At 40.0% G+C, this 18,839-nt stretch overlaps 1 protein-coding gene across 3 annotated transcripts in view; it reads left to right on the forward strand.

The window, feature by feature from the left end:
* The window catches only part of MGAT5B (alpha-1,6-mannosylglycoprotein 6-beta-N-acetylglucosaminyltransferase B), a 260,022-nt gene that overhangs the window by 102,598 nt on the left and 138,585 nt on the right, over positions 1-18,839 (forward strand). For all 3 annotated transcript variants that reach the window (XM_081934842.1, XM_081934843.1, XM_081934844.1), the window contains exon 3: positions 13,490-13,634. In XM_081934842.1, the coding sequence (XP_081790968.1) occupies positions 13,490-13,634 (145 nt within the window). The remainder of the gene's footprint in view (positions 1-13,489; positions 13,635-18,839) is intronic.

The raw sequence follows: 18,839 nt of genomic DNA on the forward strand, positions 1-18,839 counted from the left end.
AGCACATCCAAATAATTAGTCTACAATGCTTCATTTCAATTTTGCCACATCCCCAGTTCTGATTGGATGCAATGCCTAGGGTACCTACTTTCTACCCACTTTGTAGGGCAATGTCAACCAAGTCTGCTAGCCTGCTATCTTTTCATCTGTTCAGTAATTTTAGTTCCCAGGTTTATACAGTGATCTTCCCAGAGGTTTAGTAAAATTTCCTATGCCAGCTTGATCTAGTGGTTAAGGCACCAGGCTAGAAACCAGGAGATTGTGAGCTTTAATCCTGCCTTAGGCCTGAAAGCCAGCTAGATGACTATGGGCCAGTCACTTTCTCTCAACCCAACTCACCTCACAGGGTTGTTGTTGTTATGCCAAAAATAGGAGAGGTAGGAGTATCAGGTATGTTTGAAAGTAATAAAGGTGGGATATAAATAACTAAATAAATCCTTTGTTGCCACACCGTTTCTATAATCCTACAGCGCAGTGGTGGCTTTCCATTGTTTTTACTACTGGTTCTGCATGTGCCAAAGTATCCGGGCGTGCGTGTGGGTGGAGCCTCCCACTACCGCTACTATCGGTTGTCCCAATCCAGGCCAAACCGAGAGCAACCCATCTCTGCTACAGTGGAATGAAAGAGCCTAATGTTCTTCGCTTTTAATCATTATGGCATGAGAGCAATAAAAAGACCACAAGGGAAAAAAAGAGCTCCACAGTCATGTCAAAATGAGAATGTAGGAAGGGTGTGTGTCTGGTACTGTATGTAGGCAAATATCTGGGAAAGCAAAACAGTGGCAAAAGGATTAATCAGTAGGGAACAACTCCTAAAAAGGAAAAGGCAAGCAGTGAGAGACCCTCCCACACAGAGGCCAGCTGATGAGATTTGTCTTCCCTGACAGATGGGAAAAGTGGTGGGATCCTGCCAGCTTAACAACCGGTTTGGTGATCGCATGCTTCCTGCGTGTGCACGGACCTAATGCCCGTTCCGCGCATGTGTGCAGTTTTAAAAATACTTACCTTCCATGTTACTGCTGGGGAGTAACACAAATGAGGCAGGGTAATCCGCTCTGTTGCACGAATCAGCTGAGAAGATATGGGTCAGTATAGAGCAGGAGCGGGAGAAACAGGCCCAACTGATCGTCAGAGCAAACTGGTTCACTCCCAGCTAATCGTCAGAGCTACTGGTTTGCCTGAACTGGTCCGAACCTGTAGAGTCCCACCCCTGGATGGAAAGAACAAAAAAGCAAGTAAACAACCAGTAATGTTTTGAGTATGAATATGGTCCTATTGACAACAAGGCAATTTGGGCTGAATTTTGTTACATTGGCTTCACGAAAAGTTGGCAGACAAAGAATGTATTACCCTAAGTCTGGGAACCTGGGCTACAGACCTTGCAAGGCCAACGTTTACCCAAAAACCAATCGTTTCCCAGCCCTGAATCCTTGTTCTAGTGATAGGGCAGATAAAATTGTTTTATTTATTAAATTTATACACCCCCCCCCCATCTCAATATCCAAATTGATTCTGTGTGTGGTTACTATTACTATATCATAACCAAATTATACTTTTTAAAAAGTCCAGCGACAGCATGGAATCTTCTTTCCTCCATTTTATGCCCATGCTGGCTGTGGATGATGAGAATGATAGTCCATCTTATCAGAGACTGGTTATTGGGAATGGTTTGCTTTCTCTAGTTTTATGCTTTAATACTTCATAATGGTAAGATATGACCAGTGTATATGAGCTATCTCTACTGGGCCAGAATAATAATGATTTAAAAGTGTCATCTGTTGAGGTAAAGGGAACTCTGCAGCAGGAAAGAGAATACAGCCACCACAAAACAAAATCTTTCTGTATTCCGTTAGTCAGCCAGTCAGCAGTCCATGGGCAACAGATTCAGGCCTTCAGGTTTTCCCCTACTTGAAGTAAGGTTTTGTACTGTCTGTTCTATTATGAAACCCATGCTTTTCCCCGGAAGTGTAAAACAGCATGATTTTGCAGAAGAAACAACTCTCTTTGATGGGGAAGTAAAATAAATTATGGCAATTTATCATATATCCAGTATTAAGACACAAGGCATCATGATTAGAAAGTCAACTTGAACTGGAACAGCTCCTAATTTTATTTATGCTAATATATTTAGCTCTGCTCTGGATTACTATGCTATCTAATCAGATGAAGAGTTGGGGGTTGGCATCTTTTTGTCTATAAATATGACAGGATTCTGTCATGATTGATCATGTTTTCCAAGCTAATTTGCATCGATGCTTAGATACTGGCTGTCGTGCTGTCCCCAAAGAATTAAGATGCTTCTGTTTTGGTTGCTTTGATTAGCAAGGGAGAAGACAATCTGATACCCACAGAAAATTGGGGCTGCAACTTCCACATTCTCAAACCAATACAATTAATGACCAGAGATTTAGGAGGTTGTCTCTGAGGAGCTTTGGAATAGGACTGTGGAAAACCAACTCTTTATTTATTCAAATTCTTGGATAAGAATTCTTTGATTAAGCCAATGTCACCAGGTCAGTAACTCTGTCAGCATAGACTCCCTTACAGAATTGTTGTGAGATACACAATTGTACATGTCATCTTGGCGTTCAAGCGAGATAAACATACTGTAACTAAACTATTTGTGGTAACTCTCCTCAGTTGCTTTTTCATTTTCTTCATGCAATGCTGAAACTCACAAAGTGAGTTATTTTGCTATAGAGAATGAATATATTTTACAAATCTCTAGCTCAATCCTACTCTTCATCTGAGGGAGTTATGGTTATATAACATTCAGAGGGTCTACCTGGGAGCCAGATAATTTAATAGCATCCCTTTTGCATCATATATCACTGCCAGCCAAGGAGAGTGTGGAATGAGAAATTAATGTGTGATTTTGCAAATGATGTATGAACAAGGACATTGCCTGGGGCAGGTCTTTGCAAGGCTAAAAGTTGCAACTTAGTCACGTCTCTTGGTAAAGGTCTATTGGTAATGTGTTTATATAAACTGGAAATACAATATATTAAAGCCACACACTGCAGTGGCCTTGTCAAAATACAAGCCTCTGAGGACTAGAGATTGTTTGTCTTTCCTAGAACAAAGTTCCATTTTGATTAACTTTGAAGTTAAAGAAGATAATTTCTCCGTTTTGAAGCTGGTTCATAGCAGAAAGGGGTACATAGGGAATTTATTTTCTGTAAATATTGATTTGTAATAATGCAAAATGCATATTTTTTCATAAAAAATATTTTAACTCGTCACATGAAAGAAATTACAGTTGTAGTATGCTTTTGTGGGAAACATGTTGATAATATATAATCACATGTTTGTGGATGTGTATATAGGTAGAAAAATAGACTGCTGTATTTTTCGCTCCATAAGACACACTCCCCCCCCCCAAAAAAAAAGTGGGTGGAAATGGAGCGAATATTGCATCAGAGCCGCCTGGAACAGCTGATCGGTGATATTCCGGGAGGCCAATCCAACTGCTGATCAGCTGCTTGGCAGCGAAGGCTCCAGCGTTCCCCAGCGGAGGCAGCAGACATGGAGGAGGTAGCAATGGCGGTGTTTCTGGTCACCCAGCCTGCTGATTGGCGGACCTATGGGAGGCTGGGATCCAGCCATCACTCAGCTGGCATGTGGTGGGCACAACGGAACAGAATATTTCTTTTCTTGTTTTCCTCCTCTAAACCTAGGGGCGTCTTATGGAGCAAAAAATACGGTATATACTCTCTGCAACTGGGCCATGCCCTGTTCTAATCTCATTTGTCCTCTGTTGTTCCCTGGCCCATATTGGAGTCCAAACAGAACTGTCCCACAATCAGCAAGGGATAAACTAAAACCTGGCCTGGATCCTGTGAACCAAGCACATTACATTTCCTACTGAAAACTGACAGGGTACAGATCTGTTGGGATGGATGAAGGCCACTGACCTCCTCATACATGTCTATAAACCATATCCATCAAAACTACTTCTGACCCCATTTCAAAATGCCAGCGCTTGAAACCTTGACATTTTCTGGGCTCAAAGTAGGGTGCTGATGTTACTAGATTTTTTAAACGATTAATGTATTATTTTGCTGATTCTTCTATCTGTCCCTTTACGTTTTCTCCTGTTTCTACTTTCCTGTCTCTGGAGTTCCACATAGAGTATAAGTATTCAGTGAGTTGGATTTTATCTGGTATTGAATTGTGCTGCATTCAATATCCTTCCTCCTGAACACTGGGCATTGCTTAAGGCAAAATACAAATAAAAATTAATGTACAAACAAGTCCCTGAGAGACCTGGGAACCATTTATGTGAAATGCCGTCCTGCCAATTCTTTTCTATTTCTGATTTGTTCCCACACTCAAGATCCACATCCAATTTGAAGGGAGGGCATGAAGGAAGCACTTTCTTCCAGCCTCTACCTCTTCCTAACAATGGAAGAAGCATTATTGGCTGGCCCTTTACTTACCGTTTATCCAGACCATTGTAAAACATATATCTGAAAGAAGCATTACCCTTATTGCATCTCCAACAAAAATGTTGTTTCTAACAGTCCTTTTGTCAGGATTCCAAATATCATCCAGAATTAAATCAGAGTCCATGGCATAGCTTTCATCCAAATTCCAATTTAATAAGAGAGACATGTTGGTACGTCTGTGGAAACCCGCATCTGAAAGCTTCCTGGGTTTCCACCCAGTTGAAAGTTCAAAACCTTGCCCCCATACCCACAAGTCCATCACATGGTCCAATCTTCATCTGCCACTCTGGCATTTCCACCCATCTAGTTCCGGTCAGGTGCAAAGGTGCGGAGACAAAAGATGACCTTGGGCTTCTAGAAAGGAATGTTTTATTTTGACAACAACACATTCTGCTCCTTACTATTCCCCCCTCCCTATTCCCCACTAATGAAACAGCATAGTAACATAATAGAAAGTGTGGCAGGCCAAAGCTCCTAAAAGGAATATGACTGCAGGCCTAACATCTTTTCTATACAAGCAGGATGAAGTTTAATACATTCTAATTGTTTTCACAATGTTCTATGCTTACTAAATTTGGGGAGAAAGTAGTGGATAAGATGGTGCAAAAAAACAACAACCCTAAAACGTTCAGAAGATAACATTCTCTTGTATTATATACCTATTACATGGAATTGGAGAACTGGGCTCTCCGTGGATTCTGAAAATGGATTCTCTATGCTATTATTATACTTATGGCCATAAAACTGATATTGCAGCATTGAAAAGATAAATATATGGCTCCTTTCATGCAGTGGACTGAAGACCGGATTGCACTTGCCACCTACAAACGTATTGCCTATGTAGACTATCTAGATCTAGTCTATGTCTAGATCTATAGCAGTAATGGTTTCCTCTTATCTTCACTACTGGTTCGGAACCAGGAGTGTGGGTGGTGCTTCTGCGTATGCACAGAAGGTTCTGCGCATACACAGAGCATCCGTGATGACATCTGGGCGGGTAGGTGGAGCCTCCTGTGGCCGCCGCTACGGCTTCGTTTGAACTGGGGAGAACAGGCAGAACGCCACCTCTGATCTATAGTCTACATCTAGACTATAGATGTGTGGAATATATGACTCATTTATATAAAATACAGTAATTTAAAAATACAATAGTTATATAAGTGTATTAGAACTATATATGTACTTGCCCCCAAAGTGCTTTTTCAAAAGGCAACCGGGTCTTGTTTTTCCTTGAAGACTTTTCACTTCTCATCCAGGAAGCTTCTTCAGTTCTTACTGAATGGTGGAGGATGGAAGGAATTATATTCCTCACAGTTGTCTGGTCGTTAGCACTCTGTGAGAATGTTGAGGCCACTTGGACGTTTATCTGTGTCCTCAGAGTCACCTGAATAGTGCAAATGGGTGTGGAACCTTCTTGGAACTGCTGAAACGACTGTGTTGTAAACGAGAGAATGTACTTGAGTAATATTCTCTTTAGATAAGTATATATAGGTTTGTAACTGTTTCCTGTTAAAATGATTTATTGCAGTGCGTTTTCTCTCTCTCAGGCTTCTTTCACTTTTTTTCTTAAAGCTTTTTTATTCATTGTACAGCAATAAATAATAATAACAATAACAAAATCTTATTCCAGGCCAACCAGTTACATCTTATGCTAAGTCAGTTTGTAAAAGTAGAGTTTGCTGAGTAAGCAACAACGTTGTGAATTTGCATAGGTTAAGCTCAAACCAAATCACATTTACGGTTACCTGCAATGAGTATTGGGTATTAGGCTTACATCTCTTTAAGCTCCTTACTTTAAAGCCGGGCAGGACATATTTGTGGGAAAGTTCTTGAGCTCCATTCCCTCCCCCATTTTTTTTTATTCTGATGGTTTTTGGATAGAAATTGATGTTGTATATCTTGTATGTGTGGATATATGGGAAGGGCTTTATAGTAACTTATAGATCATATCACAGTACGTAACCACATCCATGAAAGTATTGCAAGATGATCTGAGGTGAGGTGATCATAGAAACGTCGCTGAAAAAAAGAAATAAAGTCAGGACAGTTTTGTATCCAAACTGCATATGCTAGCTTGTACTTTTTGATTGTTTAAGAGAGAAAAAAGAACCTTCTTAGTGGTGACACCTTCTTTATGAAACATCATCCCCCCTGAGGTATGGTTGCCCCCCCTCCATTGCTCATCCAAAAAGCTTGGGGTTTGTCAGTGAGTCTGGGGACCTTACATGGAGACAGCCCATTAAGTAGCTGATTTGATTGCGTTGTTGCTCCCATGGATGTGGGCGGGGGTGGGCTGCTACAGGTCCACCCGGGTTCAGGAGAAGCCATAGTTAACATTATGACCAGTTTGAAGAAACTCCAAATTCCACCCCGGCTGGCCCCGCTGGGCCAGCCACGCCCCTTCCACCCCACTCCTCCCAGGAGACTCCACATGGCCTGTTTTGGATGCAAGGTAAGTGCAGGGCCCACGTGGAACCTCAGGGAGGGGGGAAAATGGGCCTTCTGGAAGGCCAGAAACGGTCCCATTTCCAGCCTATGGAGGGCCTCTGGAGCCCAGGGGAGGAAAATTTTCCCCTCCCAGAGGCTCGAGGAAAGCCTCCGGAGCCTGGAGAAGGCGAACTCCCACCGCTGCCATGGTGCATTTTTTAAATATTATAAGTCAGACTGAGACACCTATGTAAGCTGGGTGGCTATATACATTTGTTTAATAATAAAAATAAATCAATAAAAATAAACGTACAGACACAATTTTGGAAAATGTTATTTTATTGTAAATATAAAATTATTTCATTCTGGTGGGACAAGCAGTTAAGGAGTAGTCTAGGCATCAGTCTTTTTCCTCAACTGTTGATAAAGTCCCCACATATTATTCTTATGATACTTTATCTAAGTCTTTCATTTAATCATCTTGGTTACTCTTGAAAACTTAAACAGGTCTGACCTATTTAGTAGTGGGATGAGAGACCACTGAGAAATCATGTGCTATGAACTAGATTGGAAGAAACTATTTTTATATGGCTGTTGTAGGAAGTCAGCACCCCCCCCCCCCCTGTGCTAGAAGAATGAAATATTCTAGGAAATATTAAAAAGGCAGAATATTATACCTCCCTGGATGAGAAAAGGAGAAACGTGTTCTTGGAAAGTAGCTCCCACATTTGTTAATGGCCCCCGAAAGACTGGTGCCAACCTATCTACAAGACAAAAGACTGGGCCATCTTATCTACAAAAGACCTTCAGCTCCAGGGTGACAGAATTAGCCCTCACTCAAGATCCAAACCAAGACAAAGCCATTAAGCCATAATAGGAATTGACCAAAGCCCCTTCATTACATCACCCTGCAAGACTCAACCAAGCCTGGTACTTCCAACCTACAGAGTTACCCCTACATGGCCCCATGAGAGTCTGACAACCAATCAGAATACATTTCTTACGCAGGAACAAGAAGCTCCAAGGCGGGGCCCAAGAGAGGGTATAAATCTCTCTGTCTCTCTCTGTCTCTCTCTGTCTCTCTTTCTCTCTGTCTCTCTGTCTCTCTGTCTCTCTCTCTCTCTCTCTCTCTGTCTATCTATCTATCTATCTATCTATCTATCTATCTATCTATCTATCTATCTATCTCTATCTCTCTATCTCTCTATCTCTCTATCTCTCTCTATCTCTCTATCTCTCTCTCTCTCTCTCTATCTCTCACTCATGTGCTCATTTGCCCAGGACTCCAAAAAACCATTTGGTCCTGTCTACCATTAAAAACCATCTTTCTAAACAGCCTCCATGTTTCCAGTATCTTTCTCCCCACTTGTAACTGAACCCAGATGGACATTTATTCCAGCCCTGTCAAGAAACAATTTAGATGTGTCCATGAATTCACTAGAAATCAAACTCAATTTATGAGAATTTATCTTATCTGGATCAAATAATCTGTCAGGGTTCCAAGTAATACATCCCATTCAATAAGAACTCCAAGGCAGGCACTTTCCTGTGGGAATATTTTATTGGGACATATAAAATTGGCATGTTCCTGGTGAAAAGCCGGCTCTAAGTTCCCACCATTTTTCTTTACCTAATTAAAAGTAAAACTTTGTCACTTGTCCCAGAGTCTCCAGTCACATGGCCCAATAAATCAGCACACAGTCCAGATGCTAGGCGACCTCACTCTCCACCTTTCGAACATCTGCACCAACATCCTCAATTCCCATGGGAAGGAATTTTATTATGGGTACAATACTCCAACTATCTCTACACCCCTGCTCCCTGGCCCCTTCACTCCAGGCTGTGTCAGCCCTGAAGCAATGACAAAATAAACCCCCTAGAGCCGTGATGGCAAACCTATGGCATGCGTGGCACAGGTGGCACGCGGAACCATTTCTCAGGGCATGTGAAGCATTGCTGACTTTGGCCTTATTGTGAGGCCATTTTTCGCCCTCCAGAGGCTTCAAAAAGCCTATGGAATGTGAAAAACCGGCCCTACGGGCAAACCAGAAGTTTAGGAACTGACTTCCAGTTGGCTCGTAGGACAGATTTTAGACCTCCGGAACCTTCAGGGGCCTTCAGGAGGCTTCCCTGAAGGTTCCAGAGGGCAAAAAACAACCCTTTGAGCAAACCAGAAGTTACTTCCGGTTTGTCTGTAGGACCGGTTTTTCATGTTCCGGAGGCTTCAGGGAAGCTCCTGAAGCCTCTGGAGGGCCTCCGGGGGGGGGAAGGCTGTTTTCACCCTCCCCAGGCTCCTATAAAGCCCCTGGAGCCTGGGGAAGGTGAAAAAAACACACCAAAAATGGGGGGGGAGCATTGGTCGTGCATGCATGCACACTGGGGTCATGCGCATAGCATTATGGGTGTGGCATGCCCGCTCATGACCCCCCTGCGCTCCCCCCGCTTTTGGCATGCGAGCCAAAAAAAGGTTCGCCATCACTGCGCAAGAGAAAACTACAAAAAGGAAAATGGCCACAGTTCGCCCAACTTCAGGGTTGAAATAATCTGTCAAAGAAGGAGACTGTCCTCTGATTACCTGTTAATAAAGGACTATCTATAACACAAGCTACATGGTCATTATAATTCAAGGGTAAACTTAAGAACAGATGTCTGACATCTCACACATGAAAGAGCCCATGGAGCAGAAGCTTACTGATGTTCACAAGGTTACCACTTGTAACAGAACCTCCCCTTACGACTAAAAGACAAGTTGCCAAGGAAAAAAAATGGGGAAGAACTCTCTCTCTTTTTCAAAATGTGTTTTTAAAGCCAACTGGAAATTCTTCAGTAAAACAAGGAAAAGGCATCTCATATTATCGGACAGATTATTCATATTGAAGGCAGGCTAGTACTTAATCAAATATTTTGCGCTGCTGCTACTGTCATGGATAAAGTTTTGGTTGGGTTTTGAACAATTTTCTGATGTCTTTGTTTAAAAAAAAAATTCTACACAGCCTGAGATCCAGAAATTAAACGGCTGATCTGAATATGGATATGAAGTAGTGGGAAAAAATCCAGTTGCTTAATTTCTACATGTCAGGTGGTTCTTAAAAGCGTTGAAGCAGAACTACTGAAGAATTTGGCAGTCCCAACAGCATCAGGGGTTCTTAATTATCTCTGCTCTCATTTGGGGGGAAATAAGCATGTTAACAATAACAAGGTTGTTATCCCTGGTGTATTGAATTCAGTTGTCTAGAGAAAGACATTTTAAATTATTCAGGAAGATTTAACTGAATAACTTCATACATTTTGTTCACCTGTACATTTCATTTTTCTGTCATAGGGGATTGGGTCAGCTCTTTTCTTTGTAACATAAAGAAATCTGCAAAAATATATGCAATCTGAATGCACTTTCTCCTAATAATATTCATTTTTAAATGCATTTCACTTAATGTATGCACTTTTGCAAGCAATTTTCTCCAATATAGTATATCTTTAATGTATTTTTCCATAATAGGATACTATAAGGTGTTTTTTTTAGGGGTGGAAGTTTTGGACAATGGGGAAATTTGCATGAAAATGCAAAGTAGTTTTTAACATTCCTAGCTCAAATGGCCATGCTTCTGACATATTTTTGTGCCTTAACAGCCTCATTGTAGATATCTAGAACTTTATAGCTACAGTATAGTATTACTTTTCTTAGCCAATCTCTGCACAAGGAAATTGGCCCTTTTACACTTTGCCTTTTATAATAGAAAATTTGCTAAGAATTAAAACTCCTCACAAAGGTCATGCAATTAATAACCTGAAATTTAAGTGATAGCCATTGTGGACCTGAACCTTGATTCCCAAAATACTTAATTCAGAGCTAGTATGGTATGGTGGCTAATTGGTTGAACTAAGATCAGGAAGACTTAGGTTCCATCATGAACAGAAATCTGCTCAGTGCTTATGACCCTGTTACTTTCCTTCAGCCCAGCTACTTCATAGGATTGCTGGGTAGGAATATAATGACGGGAGATGCCTTGTAAAATGCCTTGAAATCTTGGAGAAAAGGATGGATATAAATCTAACCAAATAACTGAAGCAAAAAATATAAATAAATATCAGGAATCTTATGCATTGATTGGCAAAATCCAAAGAGCACCTAGATGGCAGCAGAAGAGTAGAGATTTTGCTTCCCAGATATGGGAGCTGAAAGAATTTTGTCTCTTAAACCAGAACCATTGGGGCACTCTGCATTTTACTGTTTGGTGGCAGGTCTATGTTTGATGCTAGGGAAAATATGCATTACATTACAGTGTGTCTGTAGGTCCCCAATTGTTTCTCTTGTCCTCTAACCCCCTGCTGCTTTGTAAATGAAAATTTGCTTTAAAGAAGTTCAGAAGAATGAAATGACAGCAATAAATTTGATGAGTAACTTAGCTTTGTAGGGGGCGTACATATAAATATTATACAGGATAAATTTGTTCTCTGTCCTTTACTTTCATCTCAAGGTCTTTCTGGCATTAGCATGAAAGAAATAATAAAAACCCAATAGGCTTGGATTCTCAGCCAACCTGATAAAGGAATCTATGGGTAAATGTATTAAGTAATGAAAGTTAATGCTGTTTGTAATGTTCTCCAAGGTGTTTTGCAAGAAATAATCCCCATAGCTGTGGAAATATTTATTGAATAACAAGACTAAGGTTACAGCCCATATCCTGGAAATGCCAAATTATTGGTATAACTTTAGTTGGGTGGCCATGTTAGTCTATTATATAAAAAATAGGAATCTTGTTATAAGAAACTCTTAGCACATAAATATTTGTGTTCCATCTTCCATTTCATCAAGTATATTGATTAGTCTCCTCAGAAGTATACCTATTACTTCCTTCCTTTCCTCAGCTCTCACCATTTTAAATGTAATCCACTATAAACCTTAAGGACTAGACTTTTTTTTGTACTTCTCTGCTGGTCCTGCCAAACCAACTGGGAATCAGTCCAATTCTTAGGACTTTGAATATGGGAACAAGGTGGACTTCGTATATGTATTTATCAATGAAGTTTTCCTTTTAACATTCCAAGGATTGAGGCAGAGGTTTTAATCTCTGGGCAATAAGTGAATAGGAATCAGAGTAGCACAAGAACAGATAGTCCTTAACTTATGACCACAACTGAGCCCAACATTTCTGTTGCTAAATGAGACATTTGTTAAAGTGAGTTTTGCCCCATTTTATGCTCTTTCTTGCCACGGTTGTTAAGTGAATCACTGCAATTGTTAAGTTAGTAACCCAGATGTTAAGTAAATCTGGTTTCACCATTGACTTTTGCTTGTCGGAAGGTTGTAAAATGTAATCACATGACCCCGGGACATTGCAATCATCATAAATATGAGTCAGTTGCCAAGCATCTGAATTTTGAACATGTGAACATGGGGATGCTGCAATGGTCATAAGTGTGAAAGCTGGTCATAAATCACTTTTTTCATTGTAACTTTGGTCACTAAATGAGCTGTTGTAAATCGAGGACTACCTGTAGTGTTGAAAAGCACACTTTATTTTAAAGTGGAGGACTGCAAACTACAAATACAACTTTCTCAGTGGGCTGTTTCTGTGCAAGCTGTTGTATTTCAGTGTGCCAACCTGCTTCTGCTGTCTATACTGCTAGTAACTATCTAACAAAGTGTTAACAGTTTTCCACAACTCTGACACTATCAAGTCCTGCCACTGATGATGGTTTCTTTGGGCACCTACTTTCCTGACACCTCTAAAGACTAAAGGATCAGAGGCAGCAAAGCTGCATCATCTTATAGGAGCAAGTCATTGATGGTTCTTCAGGGTTATACCAAGTGTGGCAGTATAGAAAAGCAAGACCAAAACAACAACAACAACAACAGAGCTTACTTTTAAAGCTTGTTTGTTTGAGTTTTAAAATTAGAATAGGACATATACTTAATTGGGTTTTTAAAGGCTCTTTTCTTTCCCAGGTCATCTGGAAACTGCTACGTTGTCCTTGTCTGACGCGGCTTTCTCTGCCTTAAAAGTTATGCAAGGATAATATTTGAAAAAACGTATAGCCACCTAGCTGAAAATTGGCAGGATTAGTGACCTCTGCTATTTTTACCCAAATTCGGATGGAAAATGAAGGTGTTGCAAACACTCTGAAACTTCTTATTGGAGTCTCATAGAGAAGGTTTCTTACAGCTCAACTTAGTTTTTCTATGAATCTCAAATGTATTTTTATATACAGTGAGAGCTTATGCACCGGAGACTAATTCCTTGTGTGTCCAATCACACTTGGCCAATACATAATTCTACTCTAATCTAAAAATAGCAAACTAAGCTGGATTCATGCCTTCTTTGCTTATTGAATCTGCACTTTGATCTCAATGTTATATTTGCTGTTAGGGAGCCACAAATGTTATTTTATTGTTTTTTGCTGAGAACAAGCTATTCCAAGAACAGAGCACACCATGTAGTAATGTATGTCGGATTAAAATCTTGTCAGCAACTCCTTCCCGCCCTTTCCCCATTCACAAGAATTAATGTTTGCCCTTTCTGTCTGTCTGAATGTATCTCTGCTGCTTCTTGAACACCACTGTAGAATGTTCTTCTGTTCCTTTCTCTTTCTCCTGCTTTCCTGTATGACTGCAGTGATGGGGACTCTGGAGTCCAGAGGAGTGCTGAGGAAAATGAGTGATATGCTGGAGACAATGGTGAAGAGGATGGAAGTGCTAGCCAGGCTGGAGAATAGCACAGACTTCCGGAAAGGGGAAGAAGCCCATTTCCCAATGGACAGGTCAGTATCTATGGACGGAACAGTTGATCTGGCATTCCGTAGTGTTCATCCAATATCTTCTAGATTTAAGGACTAAGGTCCAATCCATCGCTCTACATAGGACTGAGCTGCATGAAGGATGAATATTTATGTTTGCATGGCTCCAATTTCTTGGCACAATTAGGTGTGTAAATCATTATGTGGAGTACAGAATACAGCTATGTTCTCTTAAGGTACTAATTGATTAACCAACCATGTGAATTGGGTTTACTGATTGTGAGTTTCAGTCCTGCCTTAGTCATGAAATCTTGGACCAATCACACACTCTCAGCCCAACTCATCTCAAAGAGTTGTTGTTGTTGTTGTTGTTGTTGTTGTTGTTGTTGTTGTTGTTGGGAAAATAGGAGGAGGAGGATAGTATGTTTATGACCTTGAGTTATTTGTAAAAATAATAAAGGGGGAATATAAAAACATGTGAAACATAAACAAATAAAGGTCTTTGGGGCTTAGTGTGAAGACCTGATACAATTTGATGGTTGGGTTTTAACTTAGCCACTGTGGTTTGAAAACCATGTTTATGTTCAGCTTGTTATGTACATGCAATTAATGAATCTCTGTTCATTGGGTGGTACAGGTGGTATATCAAAAAGAGAAGCAAATATAAACTTATGTTTGAAGTCAAAATGCAACCTGGGATTGCAGGTATCATATCACCCGTGTGTTCTTTTGCTTATCCTGGCAAGCAAGATTTCAACATGGTTAATTGCAAAATGAAGAAGAGAAAGAGAAAACAGAAGGTTCAAGGGACACTGTTAGGAGAAACAAATTACATACTATTTTCTGGTGTGTGTGTGTGTGTGTGTAAGACTTCTATAGATTGAAAGATTCAGCAATTCTAGGATTCATTACATGTGGTTTCAGTAAAAATTTCATACTTCGACAATTTAGCGGATGTGATCCAGAATTTAGCTCTATAGATTCTCTGATGGTATCCAGAAAAAGGAGGAAATTAGAAGAACCTTGAAATGAATAATAACTACTGTGTAAAAATATGTTTAGATCAATGATGGGAAGTGTAATGTAGTTTTTTTTTAGTAAGGGTAGTGATGACAATTAATTTGTATGATGGATTGGCTGTTCATTTTTTAAACATAGAGTTCTAATTTGATTTCAACTTGATGTGGGTCTTGAGAACATGGAAGATTAAGTTCTGATGGCTGTGCAATTGTTAACAATGGAAATGACATTTTTTTAAAGTTGGGCATTGTTATGGAACAAAGTTAATATTCAGAGTAATTAATACTACAATAGTTTAGCCAAAGAAATCTCCCTCTTCTCTTATTTTCTCATTTATTACCCTCAAAACATAATGTGTATCCAGACAACATATTTTACTTGCTTACTTAGGCTGAGCATAGTGGCTGCAATTCTGCAACTTAGTGGAGCTTAAACATCACAGAAACGAATGGGATTTTATTTGTAATGATCTTCTCCTGTTTGATTTTGGTGGAATTATGCATCTCTTTTTTCATTGTGTGAAATTTAGACTTTCAGAGATATGAGAACTCATGTAGAACTGTAATTGTCCATGGGGTGGATGAATCTATCTCTGTATCTATATATAGTCTCTTCACATATTCTAACCTTTCTGTTTCTGCAGGTTTTATAACACAGGACAAAATTCAGATTAACTCCTAGCTAGTGGTATTTTAAGGGACACGGTGGCCCAGTGGCTAAGATGCTGAGGTTGTCGATCAGAAAGCTCGGCAGTTCAGTGGTTTGAATCCCTAGTGCCATGTAACGGAGTGAGCTCCCGTTACTTGTGCCAGTTTCTGCCAACCTAGCAGTTCAAAAGCATGTAAAAATGCAAGTAGAAAAATAGGAACCACCTTTGGTGGGAAGGTAAAAGGGTTCTGTGCACCTTTGGCATTTAGCCATGCCGGCCACATGACCACAGATATGTCTTCGGACAGCACTGGCTCTTCGGCTTTGAAACAGAGATGAGCACCGCCCCTAGAGTCAGGAACAACTAGCACATATGTGTGAGGGGAACTTTTACCTTTACCTTTAGTGGTACTTTATTATTTGCATTCTCCTGTTAGCCCATCTTATGAGATAACACTGTAGAGTAGTACAATTCTGCCTTGAGGCATTTTGCATTCTTTTTAAGAGTTAAAATTACTGCTAAAATGAGAATCCGTTATCCTTTTCAAGAAATAATATATGATTATAAAACACAGTGCAAACCTAGGTTACTGGTTACTCAGAAATAAGTCTGAGTTAAACTGGAGCTCTGTTCCTATAACTGTATATATGAGCATAGCTGGCAGACTTCATCATATAGAGTAGTAATGCACCCAGTTGATGTATTAATCATCATCGATCCACACACATAAATTTATCTCAGATGTTAAGCAGTTATCAATAGTATCAGAGGTGAAAACTGACATCACCTGTTTGATATTGAATATTCAACAGATATTGGAAATCAAGGATTTATGTGAACAGTAGACATCTACTGTATCAACAAACCCAAAGGACTGAAAGTAGAATTGCTGCATGCTGTGGTGATAAACTGTTTATTATTAGACACCAGGCAGATTCCATTCGTAATGTCCTTTTTCACATTTAGTCCTTTTTCACATTTAGCTCATTGTCTTTCCTCTCCAGGAATTGCCTTTTTGAGAGAGCCCTTCACTGCTTTTCGCAGACGGTCTACTAAATCTCACAAAAGAAAGGGGGGAGGAGACAATAAAAAGCAGGAGAAGCCTTAGTTTTTGGCTTCATTCCAGCTCAGTAGTCCAAGTCTGTTTTGAAGAGCAATTTCCTCTTTAATGCAGCTACGGGCTGCTTTGAAGTTAAGCTTTGATTAAGTTAGGAGCAAATAAGTGAGTGGCAATGTTGACTGCTGGGTTGCTTTAGCAATCTTTCCTCCCCCTCTTCCACCCCCACCCTTTCTTCTAGAAACAAAACTGAAGCTTCGTCCATACTTCCTTCTGATCTCAGAAAGGAAACAGATAAGCAATGAAGCATATGAATAATCAATATGAAAAATCAACACCAGCTTTGGATAATCTTTTAGGGAGCTTAATAGATTGCATTGTATTAAGGCACATACACCATTGAGTTTTGCAGAAAACTAATGTGTTTATATCTGCCTCCCCCCCTTTAAAAAAAAGATAAGCCATCACTATATCATTCTCCCTAGCACCAAAATAAACAGTGACTTAAATTTGTTTTTAAGGTGCTGTAAGTAATGTGCCTTTAACTGATTTGAGACTGCGGCAGAGTTATTACAAGGACAGACTATTTGACCTTGGTCTGAAATTAGAGTTTGACAGACTTTTGCTGAGTTTAGGGGTACAATGGAATGTTTGTCGATATGCACAGTTCTTCAAAATTTAAAGACGGACGTTGAACAATGCTACAAAATCATGGGACCAAGGGTTGCTGGTGAGAATGTAGTAAAGTTTTGTTTTGTTGTCTTTTGAGTCCTGACAACTGCCTAGACTAGTCCCTGCTGTTTCCTTGGCAAGTTTTTTTGGAAGTGGTTTGCTATTGCCTCCTTCCCAGGGCTGAGAGTGACTGGCACAAGGTCATCCATCTGGCTTTGGACTTCAGGTGGGATTAGAACTCACTGTCTCCTGGTGTCCAGCCATTAGCCTTAATCACTGCACCAAGATGGCTTACCAGCAAGGTAATGCTGTCAGTATAACTGTTAACATCACATATACAAAAATTTGTTTGTAAGAATTTATATTTCTGGTCAGCTGACATTTTTACAATGGTTTTCAAAGGGAATTAAGAAACAGTTAAAATACCTGTCTATATTAACACAGCAAAAATCAAAATGGAATTTCAAGTTGGCCCAGAGAAGCAAAATAGGTTTTCAAAAAACAAAAGAGGAAAGAGATGAACCTAATTTGACCTTTGGACAGCATCAATGTTAAATCATACGTGGTCCTCTTGGATGCTTCCTGGATCAAGATTCATTGGAATTGCCCCAACTGCTCTTGACATTTGTTTAATCAACATCAGCTTCTCGGAGGACATTTCAGCTAGTGGCAATACTTGGCTGGGCTAAGAAGCTAAGCAGAGTCAGGCCTGATTAATACTTGGATTGGAAACTTGCAAGGTGAATGGAAAGTTGAAAAAAAATCTGAGAAATGGTAATGTCTAATTGCTTCCATATTTTTGCCAGGAAAATGTGAGAGTACATCAGGAACTAAACTTAAAGTGTGATGTCCTGTATCTTTGATACTTTTTTTGCAGGATTGAAACACCCTTAAAAAAAGTAGGACAGTTTGGTTCCTTTTACAAAAAAAGCTTTTGTAAAATGTGATATTTATCTGTAAACCTGGAAATCTTCCCTTTCTATTTTTAAGAGAATTGCTCCTATCGGCAAGGAATCTAATACAATATACTCAATACTCAACCTGTATTGGGTATTCCATATGCTTGATGCTTGGTTAGGGTTTATCCACAGTGCCAGGTTGCCCCATCCCAAGTCAACCATCTTATTTATTTATTTCAACCTTATAGCCACTCAACCTACTAATGCAACTCTGGGCAGCTGACAAAGATAGTAGCCAGGATTCTGAGATGTTCCAGATGTAAATTCCACAAGCTTGGTTGTGTCCATAATGAAAACTGTCTTCTTCAATTAACATTTTCTCAATAGATTAGGTTAGATTTCCCTCCATCCACAGGACAAAACTCATTGGCTGCTCTTTGTAGATACTGTTTTCCAATATATCTGTGTAATGGCAAAAACTCTTCCTTTGGCATAATTTCTTCTTATAATGAAAGCCCAGACTTTCAGGAACAGCTTCAGAATTAAGTTCCACATGGGCTGATCTTAACTGTCAAATAATTGAGTCCTGCTACTTTCCTACTATGGGGGAAAAAAAGATTGAAAACCTATGTTAAGTCTTTCTTGGTTTAAACAGCTCTTGTGTTACATAAAGAAGAGCCGAGGTGGCGCAGTGGTTAGAGTGCAGTATTGCAGGCTATTTCAGCTGACTGCTAGCTGCAGTTTGGCAGATCGACTCTCACCAGGCTCAAGGTTGACTCAGCCTTCCATCCTTCCAAGGTGGGTAAAATGAGGTTGTTGGGAGCAGTAGGCTGACTCTATAAATCACTTAGAGAAGGCTGTAAAAGCACTATGAAGTGGTATATAAGTCTAAGTGCTATTGCTATAAGAACGAAAAAAACCAATGTGCTTGG

This window comes from Natrix helvetica (assembly GCF_964273705.1).
Source record: "Natrix helvetica genome assembly, chromosome: 1".
NCBI classification, from domain to species: Eukaryota; Metazoa; Chordata; class Lepidosauria; order Squamata; family Natricidae; genus Natrix; species Natrix helvetica.